The 15,275-nt window shown below is 41.2% G+C and overlaps 1 protein-coding gene across 7 annotated transcripts in view; it reads right to left on the bottom strand.

Annotated features, from left to right (window-relative positions):
- Positions 1 to 15,275, bottom strand: part of ESRP1 (epithelial splicing regulatory protein 1) — a 69,843-nt gene that overhangs the window by 42,040 nt on the left and 12,528 nt on the right. For all 7 annotated transcript variants that reach the window (XM_008001113.3, XM_008001118.3, XM_008001114.3 and 4 more), the window contains exons 5-10: positions 5,845 to 5,943; positions 5,661 to 5,715; positions 3,422 to 3,532; positions 3,171 to 3,303; positions 3,042 to 3,084; positions 16 to 317 (exon numbers count right to left, since the gene is read on the bottom strand). In XM_008001113.3, the coding sequence (XP_007999304.1) occupies positions 16 to 317; positions 3,042 to 3,084; positions 3,171 to 3,303; positions 3,422 to 3,532; positions 5,661 to 5,715; positions 5,845 to 5,943 (743 nt within the window). The remainder of the gene's footprint in view (positions 1 to 15; positions 318 to 3,041; positions 3,085 to 3,170; positions 3,304 to 3,421; positions 3,533 to 5,660; positions 5,716 to 5,844; positions 5,944 to 15,275) is intronic.

Below are 15,275 nucleotides of genomic sequence, written 5' to 3'. Positions count from 1 at the left end.
GTTTTTAAAACCAACCTGCTGAACTTCAGCTGCTGTGCTCCTGAAGAGTTCAATGTATCTTTTACCCAACAAGTCTTTATGCTTCCTTAATGCGTTCTGTGCATATTCCTCACAAGCAAAGAGGACAAAAGCGTCCCCTGTTGGCCTACCATCTGGGTAGGTGACAAAGAGGATGCCTTCCTTTCCCCCAGTAATAGGGCAATGCTGTCCAAAGAAGGCCACCACTTCTTCAGCTGTGGCCGTGAAAGGGAGCCCCCGCATGCGGACAATGACTTGATTTTCCTTGGAAAGAAACTGGGCTACCTCATTGGAAGTACCTAGGGAAAACAAATATCAGGAAGCAGGGAGAGAAGTAGTTAAGACATCAACGTTACCGATTTTAAAGTGATAAAAGCCCTGCCAATGTCTTGAGTTCATAATGAAGACCCACACTCCTATTCAATTCAAAATAACATCCTAGAAATCAGAATTTTCTCCTACTCCTCCCCTTCTTCACAAAACATCCTTCTTAATTTAGGAAGCTGGCAACACAATAAAATCATGGGCCGATCACTAGTAAGTCATTGTGGTAAAGGCACAGGTCCTGGAGCCAGAATGCCTGGGTCCAATCTTGGTTTTACTGCTTACTAGGGCGTAATCTTAGTCCAGTTCAATTCTGTGCTTTTTCTTGTCTGTAAGATTGCCTATGTCATAAATTATGAAAATTAAGTAGGGTAACAGATATAAAGCACTTTGGCTTTAAAAACAAAAATCTTTTCCTGATTACTTCCCCCCCCCAAGAAAACCATCTGCAAGTAACTCAATTACTTTTTTTTTTTTTTAATTAAGAAAGGTTCAAACACTCTTGAGTAAAAACAATAGTATAATGATTATATGGGGTACCTACTTTCAATATTGATCAACATTCTGCCCAACATAAAACATTTTGTACAGTGTTGTCATATAGCAAATACTTAAATGTGTATCTTTGAAACTCGTACACTAGTAACATTTTCCCTAATAGCAAATTCTTCTTTGTGCTTCTTTTTTTTGAGACAGTTTCACTCTGTCTCCTAGGCTAGAGTGCCTCAGCTCACTGCAACCACCGTCACACAGGTTCAAGTGATTCTCCTGCCTCAGCCTCCTGGAGTAGCTGGGATTACACACACACACATACACACACCCCCCTACACCTCTCCTGGATAATTTTTGTATTACTAGTAGAGATGGGGTTTCGCCACATTGGCCAGGCTGGCCTTGAACTCTTGACCTCAAGTGATCTGCCTGCCTTGGCCTTCCAAAGAGCTGGGATTAAAGGCATAAGCCACCAAGCCCAGCCCCAAGAGCAAATTCTTATCGCATTGCCCATATACAATGAAATCCCAGAAGCGATATAAACATTAATTGAGTTTGCCATCTCCAAGTTGCAATGCATCTATCACAAAATGTCAGGATTTAGGTAAAACCACAGCAACTCCAAATATACTTGGCCCCAAACAATATCAAACATTGCTTGGGAACTCTGGAAATGCTCCTAAAGTCCTGAATTTTGAAGCCTTAGAGTTTATCTAAAGATGAACTGGAGCAAAAATATACCAGCAAATTGTGTTAATAGGATGCTGCTCCTATAAGTTCTATAGCTGCAAAATTTTCACCCGGGCTATGTAATGCAGGAATACAAATGTTCTTTTACACAGTGAAAGTCATCTTCATATAATTTGGCAATAGGTGTCAAATGGCTGTTGAAAAGGTCCACAATTTTTTGATTCAGCTATCCTGCTTTTAGAGATTTATCCTAATGAGAGGTGCACATAGAGATTTAAAAATATTTACCACAATATATTAAAGTCAAAAGTTGGAAATGAGTTCTAAATGCTCAACAGGGATATTTTATTTATTACAGACAGAATCTCGCTATGTTGCTCAGGCCATTCTCAAAATACACCAAGGCTCAAGCAATCCTCACTGTCTCAGCCTCCCAAGTAGCTGGAATTACAGGCACAAGCCATGTGCCCAGCACAGGGATGTTTTAAAATATTATGGTACATATAATACCATGTAGCAATTAACATTTAAGAAAATTGAGTAATGTAGGATGTTCATAATACATTAAAAGGAAATTATAAAACAATACGAACGAGCAATAGAAACTTACAAATTAGATACATGTATAGAAAAAAATCAGACAAAAAGCACAGTGAATGTTTTATGCATCTGTTACTTCCTTTAAAGTTATTAATCACTAAATAACTGGATAAAAACCACATCTGTTCCACCCTCTTTTTAACCATATTATCGTAAATATGTATCCAAAAATACTGTGAGACCCAAAACTACCATGTTTCTGGCGACTCATGTGTTAAGTTTAGAGAAAAATTAGAAGCACATGTGCAACAATTCCAGGTATTGCAGCATAGCTGTTTGAAAGCAGTTTTCTGACTCTTTTCAAGAATATCATTTCCTGGCCGGGCACAGTGGCTCAGGCCTGTAATCCCAGCACTTTGGGAGGCTAAGACAGGAGGATCAATTTGAAGCCAGGGGTTCCAGACCAGCTTGGCCAACATGGTGAAACCCCGTCTCTATTAAAAATACGAAAAATTAGCCAGGCGTGGTGGCACACACCTATAAGCCCAGACATTTGCAGGCGGAAGCACAAGAACTGCTTGAGCCTGGGAGGTGGAGGTTGCAATGAGCTGAGATTGTGCCACTGCACTCCAGTCTGGGTGACAGAGCGAAACTCTGTTTCCAAAAAAAAAACCAAAACAAACAACCTAGCCTTTCCATATGCATACAACTTCATATCACCTTTTCACCTTCGTATAGTACTATTTTTAATGGCTATTTAACTATAGTAGGTTGGCTCAAGCCTTAAGACAAGTGTTATACATTAAGCTCACTGTTATTACCGGAAGCTTCTACTTCTGGGGAAGAAAATCTATTCCCATGTTCCATTAGAAAATAAAAACCATTCATGACCCTATTTATCCACTCTTGCTAAATTTAAGTATGCAATATTTTTATATTCTTATTAACTAAAGCCACATTATATAAAAGGCACTTACCACCGGCAATTTTAAGAAAATCTTCACCTGTTGCTTTGTAAACCTGAGAAAAGACAGAGAAGTTAGTGTTTCTGAGCCTATGTTAATTCTCATTCGCGATGTCCAGGGGTTCAGGTTTTGAGGACATACCTCAATATACCGGGTCCCCATGTGATGTTTGTGCCTCTGTAGTGCTAGGTCTCGGTGCTCCTCACTTACAAACCTAACCAGAGCTTCTCCATTCCTTCGACCCTGAGCATTCAGACAAAGTGCGGCACCTCCCCTTTGAGAATAATAAAACAGATGGCAAGTAGAAAAAAAAATACAGTGAGAAAAAAAAAAAGATAGAAAATCCATTACCCCTTTGGGATTAAGTAAAATAGATGTTGAAGAAAACCAACTTGGCAATATTGAGTCCTTTGAAGAATCTTGCAATATCTTGATCTGAAGACTGCCATGGTAAACCTCGTGCCCTGACTACGGTGTTATCATCAATAAGTTCCATCTTGCTGCTGTGGATGAAGCAAAACTTCAGATTGCATGATAAATGCTAGCAAGTCAGACACCTATTATCCCCTGTAAGACAACTGCCTAGTTACACAGGATGTATTATTTGGTGTTCAGACTACCAATACTACTCGATTTTCCTTATAACCTCAAAAATTATGTGGGTACAGCTCAAAGTACTGTTTAGGTGGTTCATTATAGAAAGATGGCTGTCTGTGTAGGCCCAATACAGCTAGCTCGCTCAGCAAACCATCTATCTATCAAAGCTGAGGAAGGCCAGGCGTGATGGCTCATGCCTGTAATCCCACCACTTTGGCAGTCTGAGGTAGGTGGATCACCCGAGGTCAGGAGTTCGCGACCAGCCTGGCCAACATGGTAAAATCCCATCTCTACTAAAATTACAAAGATTAGCCAGGCATGGTGGTGTACGCTTACAATCCCAGCTACTTGGGAGGCCGAGGCAGGAGAATCACTTGAACCTGGAAGGTGGAGGCTGCAGTGAGCTGAGATTGTGCCACTGCACTCCAGCCTGGGCAATAGAGTGAGACTCCATCTCAAAAAAAAAAAAAAAAAAAAAGAGGAAATGTTTGCTTGGCACCCTCATGTCCTGAAAGTTCCTAGAACCCCAAAATATAGATTTGAATTCATTCTCAAATTTAGCCAGTATACATGTGGGGTTTAAATCCAGTTTAGCAGCCGAATTTAGGATCAGAATAAAGCTGACAAGTAACCCACAAGAGGAATATGTGTGCATGGTAGGAAGTCTGCCATTAAAATATCCCCCACATCAAACCAGGGAGCCATCCCAGAGAATATCCATAGAAATGCTTGTGAGTTCCTACACCTTAATGACTCACTTGCAAATCACTTATTATACATTTTGACACCTTTTGATGTCTTATCCCTCCTAAGTTCGTATTTTCAGTTCTCTTAGGACATTTTCTTAATAAGTCACTTTCTTCACAACTAAATCGGCCTCAAAGTCTCTATGGGCAAGGCTGTCAGAAGTTTCTATTCATTTCAGAGACCAAGCAAACACTCAATTCATTAGAGTGATTTACAAACAAACAGGTCTACCTGCGATCACTAACAGACACCACTTCATACTTCTCCCCAGCTATGTCCTTGGCTTTAAAGTAGAAACCTATATAGCCAGGCACAGTGGCTCACATCTCTAATCCTAGCACTTTGGGAGGTCAAGGTGGGTGGATCACATGAGGCCAGGAGTTTGAGACCAGCCTGGTCAACATGGCAAAACCCCATTCTCTACTAAAAATACAAAACTTAGCCAGGTGTGATGGCACACATCTGTAATCCCAGCTACTAGGGAGGCTGAGGCACGAGAATCGCTTGAACTCGAGAGGCGGAGGTTGCAGTTCACAGAGATCACACCACGATATTCCAGCCTGGGCAACAGAGCAACAGTGTCTTAAAAATAAATAAATAAATAAAGTACTTATAGAATGTACGTAAAATTTTATCTCAGTAAAAATTGTGAACTGTATTAAAGCCTACAACTTCTCCTTTGGAAATTTTCTAAGTGAAAGATTGGATAGTTTGGGGAGACCAAAATAACAATCACGGATACGAGCATATAATATACTTAAGGTCAGGGTGACTAAAGATGCCACTAAGTCATTACATTTTATTCCCAATATCCAAGCTCTAAGTAATACAACCTTCTTTTACAGATGACCTAACAGTGAGAAAGGATAGCTAAAAGGATTAGTAAAGTTTCTAAACTATGACAAGAATTAAGTGGCACAATATGAACAAAAACAAGTTAAAGGCCAGGTGCAGTGGCTCACGCCAGTAATCCCAGCACTTTAGGAGGACGAGGCAGGCAGATCACGAGGTCAGGAGATCGAGACCATCCTGACTAACACGGTGAAACCCCCTCTCTACTAAAAATACAAAAAATTAGCCGGGCGTGGTGGCTGGTGCCTGTAGTCCCAGCTACTCGGAGGCTGAGGCAGGAGAATGGCGTGAACCTGGGAGGTGGAGCTTGTAGTGAGCCGAAATCATGCCACTGCACTCCAGCCTGGGCGACAAAGTGAGACTCTGTCCCAAAACAAAACAAAACAAAACAAACAAAAACAAGTTAAAAAGCTCAAATAGTACTCGAGCACTTACCAAGTCCCACTTTCAAACTTGTAATTCACTCTCTCTGGATCTGAAAACCTGTGATCTAAAAATGAGAACATGCAAGTCATCATTTAGTGATTAGGGAGACAAAGTTGCAGGAGGAAATTTGAGTATAGGTAAGAGAAAAATAGTACGAATTCTGGGACTGCACTACTATAAAAGCAATACTTACTATAAGGCTCTGAAATCATTGCTAAAATTATATTCCCCATATCTTCAACTTGAGAGGCTCCATATCGAGAGACTGAACTATTCTTCTCAAAATTTAAATCTGTGAGATTAAGTTAAGGAAACACTTTGGAAAGGTAAAATCAGGTTACTTCTAAATCAAAATTAAACCTATACCAAGCTAAGAGAGGGAAGATGGATCTAGCCGAGCTTCCTTTAGAAATCTCAGAATGGCTGCCTCCCATCAGTCATTCATTCAACTTAGCCTCCAACTGCCCTTTTGGGTAAAAGAGCCAAATCAATCCAGTCCTGAGATATTACCAGGAATACGACTTTTATCTATCCAGTTGTAGCAAATGAATACTGAGCATTTCATTTCGTTTCAAATCAAAGTATGCAACAAAGTTAATTAGAATATTTAATTCTCTGAAGCTGTAAAGCACACACAAGGCAATGACCATGCTAATTTCAAGATATGGTGACATTATCAATACAAGGTATTAAATGACTTTTTTTGGCCTAATGTTTGAGATGGACACCACAGATTACTGATGTGACATTACTTCCACATTGCCACTTTTGCTTAGAAATTCCATTATAGAACACTTTTGGAGCCTTGTAGGATAGTCCGCCTTTGATGACAGCAGATGCTAATTCTAGACAGCAAATTTTGGAAACAATTCAAGCATTCAGAGTCAACACAGGTCAATGTGCTTCTTTACCAAAAGTATACTCTTCAAAACACATAGGTCAAACTTGGTTTGAGGGTGAAACCAGGAATTCACATGAAGTTTTGTGAATCTCTCTAAAATACAGATGTGTTTCCATCAAATAGAGGCATACCTTGAAAATACGGTAGGCTTGGTTCTAGAGCACTATATTGAAGTGAATACCACAATAAAGCAAGTCACACAATTTTGTGGGTTTCCCACTACTTATAAAAGTTATGTGTTGACTGTACTAAGCATTCAATAGCATTATGTCTTTTAAAAAATGTACATGCCTTAATTCAAAAATACCTTGTTGCAGACAGGAACAGTGGCTCACACCTGTAATCCCAGCACTTTGGGATGCCGAGGCGGGAGGATTACTTGAGACCAGGAGTTCGAGACCAAGCCTGGCCAATATGACGACCAAGAGACGACCAAGCACGTCTCTACTAAAAATACAAAAATTAGCCAGGCGTGGTGGCACATGCCTGTAATCCCAGCTACTCACGAGGCTGAGGCAAGAGAATCGCTTAAACCTAGGAGGTGGCAGTTGTCGTGAGCTGAGAACACCCCACTGTACTCCCGCCTGGGCGAGAGGTAGACTGTGTCTCCAAAAACAAAAAACAACTTAACAACTTTGTTGCTAAACATGTTAATCATCTGAGCCCTCAGTGAGTCAATCTTTTTGCTGGTGGAGGATCTTACCTAGATGTTGATGGCTGCTGATGGATCAGGGTGATGGTTGCTAAACGTTGGGGTGGCTGTGGCAATTTCTGAAAATAAGACAATGATGAAGTTTGCCACATCCATTGCCTCTTCCTTTCATCAAAGATTCCTTGGTAGCCTGTGATGCTGTTTGAGGGCACAGGCAGAGTTGACTTAGTGTAATTCTTGGTTTTCTTTGTTTTTTTTTTGACAGTCTTGCTCTGTCGCCCAGGCTGGAGTGCAGTGGCACGACCTCAGCTCACTGCAACCTCTACCTCAGCCTCCCGAGCAGGTGGAATTACAGGAACGCACCACCATACCCAGATAATTTTTGTATTTTTAGAGATGGGGTTTCACCATGTTGGCCAGGATGGTCTCGAACTCCTGACCTCAGCTGATCCACCCGCCTCAGCATCCCAAAGTGATGGGATTACAGGCATAAGCCACTGCACCCGGCCTCATTTTTGTATTTTTCAGTAGAGATGGGGTTTCACCATGTTGGCCAGCCTGGTCTTGAACTCCTGGCTTCAAATGATCTACCTACCTTGGCCTCCCAAAGTGCTGGGATTACAGACATGAGTTGCCACACCTGGTCAATTTAGCATAATTCTTCAGAACTCTAGGATTTTTAGAATGGTTAATGAGCGTTAGCTTCAACTTAAAGTCACCAGCTACATTAGCCTATAACAAGAGAATTAACTTTTGAAGCAAGGAATTGATTTATCCTCTCTAGCTATGTTAGTCCAGGATGGCATCATCTTCTAACAGAAGGTTGTTTCTAGTACATTGAAAATCTGCAGTTTAGTGTAGCTACCTTCATCAGTTAGCTAAATCTTCTGGATAACTCACTGCAACTTCTCCATAAGCACTTTCTGCTTCACTTTGAATTATGTCACAGAATGACTTATTTCCTTCAATCTCATAAACCAATCTCTGCTAGCTTTTCTCCTGCAGCTTCCTCACTTTTCTCAGCCTTCATAGAATTGAAGAGACTTAGGGCCTTACTCTAGATTGCACTTTGGCTTAAGGGAATGTTGTAGCTAGTTTGATCCATCCAGACCACTCATATTTTCTCCATATCATAGCAATAAGTATATTCCATTCAAATTACACTTTCCTATCTTCTATAAATGACAAGTGGGACCTAGCCTTCTCATCTTTGCTCAGATTAACACCCTATAATGTTTTGCTTTCTTATCATTCATATATTCACTGGAGAATTCAAGAAATTTTCCTTTATGCAACTTGGCAAATCATCTGGTACAAAAGACCTGGCTTTTGGCCTACTTTAGCTTTTGACGTGTCTTCCTGACTAAGCTTAATCATGTCTAGCTTTTGATTTAAAGTGAGAGATATGCAACTCTTACTTTCACTTGAATGCTTAGATGCTACTGTAGGGTTAATAGGCTTAATTTCAATATTGTGTTTCAGGGAATAGGGAATCCCAAGGAGAGGGAGATGGGGTAACCACCAGTTGGAGCAGCCGAACACACACAACATTGACTAATTAAGTTTGCCACCTAATATGGCCCTGCTTTGCTGGCCCCCAAAACAATTACACCAGTAACAAAGACCAGTGATTACAGATTGCCACAACAGAATAATGACAATGTTTGAAAGGTGAGAGAGACAAGTGAGCAAATGTTGTTGGAAAAATGTTGTCAGTAGACTTGCTGAATGCAGAGTTGCTACAAACCTTCCATTTTCTTTTTTTTTTTTAAACAAAACAAAACTGGGCAGACACGGTGGCTCATGCCTGTGATCCCAGCACTTTGGGAGGCTGAGGTGGGAGGATCACTTGAACCCAGGAGTTCAAGACCAGCCTGAGATAGCAAGTCCTCATCTTTACAAAATAACAAATTGGCCTGTCATTGCAGCTACTCAGGAGGCTGAGGTGGGAGGATCGCTTGAGCCCGGGAGGTCAAGAAGTACACCACTGCACTCCAGCCTGGGTGACAGAGCAAGATCCTTTCTCAAAAATAAAAAAAAGACAAAATACAACAACTGTGAAGCACAATAAAGTAAAGCACACTAAAACAAGGTGCACCTGTGTGAGCAGACCCTAATGTGCCCCGCAAAACCTAACATTGACTTTCTAGCCCTTTACAGCAAAAGGTTATTGACCTCTGACCTATTACAGAAGAATGGAGATTGCAAAAAGATGGCCAGATAAAAAGGATGCCACAGGAATGTTTGTCAATCAGTCTCAAAACAGAATATGGGGAAAATTTAGATTTGAAAGGAATATAAAAGTATATTCCATTCAAATTAAGCTCTCATCTATTAATGGCAGGATTACCTAGCCTTCTCAACATTGCTCAGGTACCACCCTATAAGGAAAGCACTCTTATCTTAATCCCTGAACCAAACTAGGCCACAAATGACCCACCAAAACTGTTCCTGGCCACAATAATCAATTTTAGAGTTCATTAGATACTATTCCTATAATGTTATGCTATCTTCTTGACCGTCTTAACATTTCCTGGGTGTAGGCCCCCATCTTCCTCTGATCTCTTTCCATCTATCACCATCTCTATAGCTTCCAAGGATCTACTGACTTAAACGGTGGCATTTGTTGGACACTATTTTGTGCCAAACACTCCCTATTTCTTCCAATTCTCATAATAACTCTGACAGATAGATTATAGCAAAACCAAACAGTTGTAGAAACTAAGGCTGGGCATGGTGGCTTATGCCTGTAATCCCAGCACTTTGTGAGGCCAAGGTGGGTGGATCACTTGGAGGTCAGGAGTTTGAGATCAGCCTGGCCAACATAGTGAACCTCTGTCTCCACTAAAAATACAAAAATCAGCTGGATGTGGTGGCGCATGCCTGTAATCCCAGCTACTCAGGAGGCTGAGGCACAAGAATCGCTTGAACCCGGGAGGCAGAGGTTGCAGTGAACCGAGATCATGGCCACTGCACTCCAGCCTGGGTGACAGAGCAAGACTCCATCTCAAACAAACCACTAGGATTGAGTGATGTTCAGTAGTTCACCCAGTCACCTGGCTGCTGGGTAATGGAGGTGGGATTACACGACAGCTATGATTTGACTATTGAGCAACAGTGTGTGAGAAGTTTTATAAATTCGTAGATAAAAGTCAACTAAAGCAGACAGAGATCAAAAGTAAAAATGGAAAGCATTCCTGCCTGGTTAAAAATAGACTTGTAGCTGAAGAATCATTGTAATGAATTCTACTTTTTAACTAAGAATATGTTCTTGACATTTGGCTACCTTGGTGCCACACAACACGTCCCAGCACGTCTCCCTTTGAGCCGTCACAACCAGGATCAGCGGCGCTAAGCTGTGTAACAACTTGTAAGTCACCCAACCTCCTGAATGCCCAAGCCATCTCCTTACACACACAGCCTCAGTAGGCCAGTTTCTTCAATCTATGATCCTTAGCATCACTGAAAACAAGTGACAGAGAGGAATGAGAAAAAAAGTTTTAGTAGTAACTCTTTCCCCTATCAATTTATAAGTATATATTGAATTACTTGCTACACGTCTGATCTTGAGGGAAGGAAAGATGAGTCTGTGCCTCCTGATTTATAGCTCCTCATGCAACTTACTCATTCTGCCCTCAAGGCAGCCACAACAGCACAAACAGGCTTAGCCAGCTTTACAAATGAGAAATGCCTCAAGGAAATGAGGAAGGGTACAGGCAGAGATGGTGGGAACAAAACTCATCATTTCAGGCTGCAATTGAGCAAGTAAAACTGTATATGCATGTTAGAGGAATCTAGAGACTTGGTCTATATATTAACAGGAGGGACACTTTCCTTATGACCACCACTGATGAAACAGGCTTGAGGATTTAATTCACACTTGTGTTAGCTGAGGATATAATTCAGAGAGAAATTTTATGAAGTTTATCAATATTAGCTTATCTACTTAAAAAAGTTATCCTTCCCAACTACCTAAAATTGGTCACATTTGGTTTCAGAACATCCAATTTTTACTTGTAAATAATATCTTTTTAAACTAAGTTTTTAATAAGGTGATACATTAACTCAGACAAGTTTAAACTGTTTTATAATTACTCCAATTCGAAGTTTCATCTGAAAGCTGTTTTCCTTGCCACAGAACCCTCACAAGGTGTTAAGTCCGTTTCTATGGTTTACTTTCATTTATTGTACAGTAACACAATTTCATGTTGACAGGCTTATAATACCTGTGCTAACGAACAAAGGAGTAGCTGATAAAACATAGCAAGAAAAAAAGAGAAAAGTTGATTAGTCTTCCATCTAAAAACTGAATTTTCTAAAATCATGTGATAGAGATGTTACTCTTAAAAGAGTTGCCTTTATGGGCCGGGGGCGGTGGCTCACGCCTGTAATCCCAGCACTTTGGGAGGCCGAGGCAGCGAGGTGGGGGGCGGGGGATCACGAGGTCAGGAGATCAAGACCATCCTGGCTAACACGGTGAAACCCTCGTATCTACTAAAAAAATACAAAAAATTAGCTGGTGTGGTGGCGGGGGCCTGTAGTCCCAACTACTCAGGAGGCTGAGGCAGGAGAATGGCGTGAACTCAGGAGGTGGAGCTTGCAGTGAGCTGAGATAGCACCACTGCACTCCAGCCTGGGCGACAGTGAGACTCCGTCTCAAAAAAAAAAAAAAAGAGTTGTCCTTTTTATTTTTTTTTGAGACTAGGGTCCTGTTATGTTGCCTAGGCTGGAGTGCGGTGGCTATTCATAGGTGTGATCCCACTACTGATCAGCACATGAGTTTTAACCTGCTCTGTTTCTGGGACAGTTCACTCCACCTTAGGCAGCCCTCTACTCCACTCCCGGAGGTCGCCATATTGATGATGAACTTACTGCGGACACTGGATGGGCATACCGCACTACAGCCCAGAACTCCTGGGGTTCAAGTGACCCTCGCACTTCAGCCTCCGGAGTAGCTGGGATTACAAGCGTGTGCCACCAAACCTAGTTGTTTGCTTAATTTATTTATTTTTTCGAGACACGGTCTCACTGTGTTGCCCAAGCTGGAGTGTAGTGGCGTGATCTCGGCTTACTGCAACCTCCACTTACCGGGTTCAAATGATTGTCCAGCGTTGACATCCCAAGTAGCTGGGATTACAGATGAATGCCGCCATGCCTGGCTAATTGTATTTTTTGTAGAGACAGGGTTTCACCACGATGGCCAGGCTGATCTCAAAACTCCTGGGCTCAAGTGATCTGCCCACCTCAGCCTCCCAAAATGCTGGGATTACAGGCCTGAGACACTGTGCCCAGTTTGGTTGCAAAATTTTAAATTTAAGTTCTACATATAATCTGATATATTTTAAAGTGAGCTTTGAAGGAAACAAAAAATGTCACCATAAGAAAATATAACCAGAAGTCAAAACAACCAAAACTATTTAACAACAGCAATAAAATGCTGGGGGAAAAAATCTAAAACCTAGGTATGAGCTGAGAGGAGTGAAAAACGTAAAAATAAAATTTAAAAAAATAAATAAAAAATAGACAGAAGCCAGGTGTGGTGGCTCACCCCTGTAATCCCAATACTTTGGGAGGCCAAGGTGGGTGGATCACTTGACACCAGGAGTTTGAGACCAGCCTGGCCAACATGGTGAAACCCCATCTCTACTAAAAGTAAAGTTAAAAAATTATCCAGGCATGGTGATGTACATCTGTAATCCCAGCAGTTACTTGGGAGGCTGAGGTATGAGAATCCTTCAAACCCGGGAGGTGGAGGTTGCAATGAGCTGAGATCGCACACTGTACCCTAGCCTGGGTGACAGGGTGAGACTCCGTATCAGAAAAAAAAAAAAAAAAAACTCAGACACAGATACACACATACTTAAAACCCTACTTTTGTCATATCCCAACCAGTTTTCTCAGGTTAATACAACCTTAGTTTTAAACCTTACTTCCCAGTCTTTTTTTTTTTTTTTTTTTTTTGGTGAGGCAGGATCTTCACACTTGAATGCAGTGGTGTGATTAAGGCTCACTATATAGCTTTGACATCTTGGGCTCAAGTGATCCTCCCACTTCAGCCTCCCAAGTAGCTGGAACCACAGGAGTGTGCTTCCACACCTAGCTAATTTTTAGATTTATTTTTGTAGAGATAGGATCTCCCTGTGTTGCTTAGGCTGGTCTTGAACTCCTGGGCTCCAGTCCCCTTGCCTTAGCGTCACAAAGTGGTGAGATTACAGGCATGAGCCACTGCACCCAGCCTCTTACTCTTAGAAGATAAAAAATAAGATCCCTACCTAACAAATATTACTTCTTGGAGATATTATTGTACTGAAGAGTCATGCAGAAGGATTTCCAACAAACCTAGTAAGTCAATTATACCCTAGAAGAAATAAGATGGAGGTAGGGTCTCATTCAACAAAGGATATTAAAAACTTTACTTTGGAAAAAGACACTTATATGGGATAAACAAATTAGGAAAAGGAGAGACTCCTTGATAAGTCTTCCAAAGCTTTCTAAAACAAAAGGATTAATTTGAAATTTCCAAACTCCTATTTTAAAAGTAAAATATTTTATTTTTTTGAGATAGAGTCTTGCTGTCGCCCAGGCTGGAGTACAGTGGCACGATCTTGGCTCACTGCAACCTCTGCCGCCGAGGTTCAAGCAATTCTCATGCCTCAGCCTCCTGAGTAGCTGAGATTATAGGTACCCGCCACCACACCCAGATAATTTTTGTATTTTTAGTAGAGACGGGGTTCCGCCATGTTGGCCAGGCTGGTCTCAAACTCCTGACCTCAGGTTATCCACCTGCTTCGGCCTCCCAGAGTGCTGGGATTACAGGCATTACCCACTGTACCAGGCCAAAATATTTTATAATTAAAACAAACCACACTTAATTAACATCAGTCTGAGGGTTGGCAAGGAATATGCAGTATTTCTAGTCACTTCACTCACTGCAGATGACAAACCAGTGTCCTTGCTGATTTGGCTCATGTCACGCCAATGTGATGCCAGAGATAATTCCTTCTCCCCCCAGCTAACAAGGTCAACTACTGGCCCAGCTTATCTGTATACTTGATGATATATTATATATATTAAAATCCCATACACAGAAAAGTACCAAGGAGGATTCGGTGTTAGCCTTCACCTTTACAGCAGGGCAGTGAAGGTTTGTAAAATTATAAAGCCCCAGCTCATTTCACTGTTAGAATAAACTCCTTACTTTCAAGTTTACCTGTACTAACATGTAGTTGACACTTTGAAAGATCTACATCTAGTCTCACATAAGGTTAAAAAAAATTATATGTGTAAAATAGTTTATATAAGTTTTAAAACAATAAGGAAGTCATTTCCAAAGTCCCTTACCAGCTGTTTTTCCTGTTCTGAGACACCCGACAACCTGGTAGGGTCCACAGGATCAGTCAACATTGCAGAGTGTGGGGCAGGCTAACCACCAGCTAAGTGGCAGCACACACTATCTCATTAATCCTTATACAACAGTCTTACCCATTTTAAGATGGGGAAACTGAGGCTGAGGGGTCAAATAAATTACCCCTAGTGTTCATGTTCTTAACTACTATCCTATTATCCCCAATTGTAACCTATAGGAAAAACAGGCTAATGTCACACACTGATAATAGAGCACACATGTGTGCACACATACCCCCCAAGAATCCTTTACACCCCCCAAGAAGTGATGAAACATACACACCCTACTAACCTTTGAATGAGCAGGCATGAGCAGTTTAGTGATTTTTCCTGATAATGAAAATTTGCCCTAGTGAAATGGCAATTGTAATCATGTCAAACAGCACATACGAATGCAATACCCTATCGTGGAATACATATTTTACAAAATTAGCTCTACTGCTTTACGGTCTGATATGTGCTGAGCAAACACAGGATATTAACTTAAAAGGGAGATAACCTATTTGAGGTAGCCAGTGTGCCTCAAATGATTGTATGCATTCTAAACTATTTCACCTTGTATATTGTTGGATGCTAGAGCATCTAACTTAAAGACAAAGCCTCTAAGCCTCAGTTTCCCTAGTGATAAAATGGGGATGAAAGCTCCCCACTGAGCCGCTCATGGCAT

The sequence above is a fragment of the Chlorocebus sabaeus genome, chromosome 8 (assembly GCF_047675955.1).
Source record: "Chlorocebus sabaeus isolate Y175 chromosome 8, mChlSab1.0.hap1, whole genome shotgun sequence".
Taxonomy (NCBI): domain Eukaryota; kingdom Metazoa; phylum Chordata; class Mammalia; order Primates; family Cercopithecidae; genus Chlorocebus; species Chlorocebus sabaeus.
The sequence above is the reverse complement of the archived record's forward strand: the minus strand, read 5'-3'. Positions and strand labels throughout refer to the sequence as shown.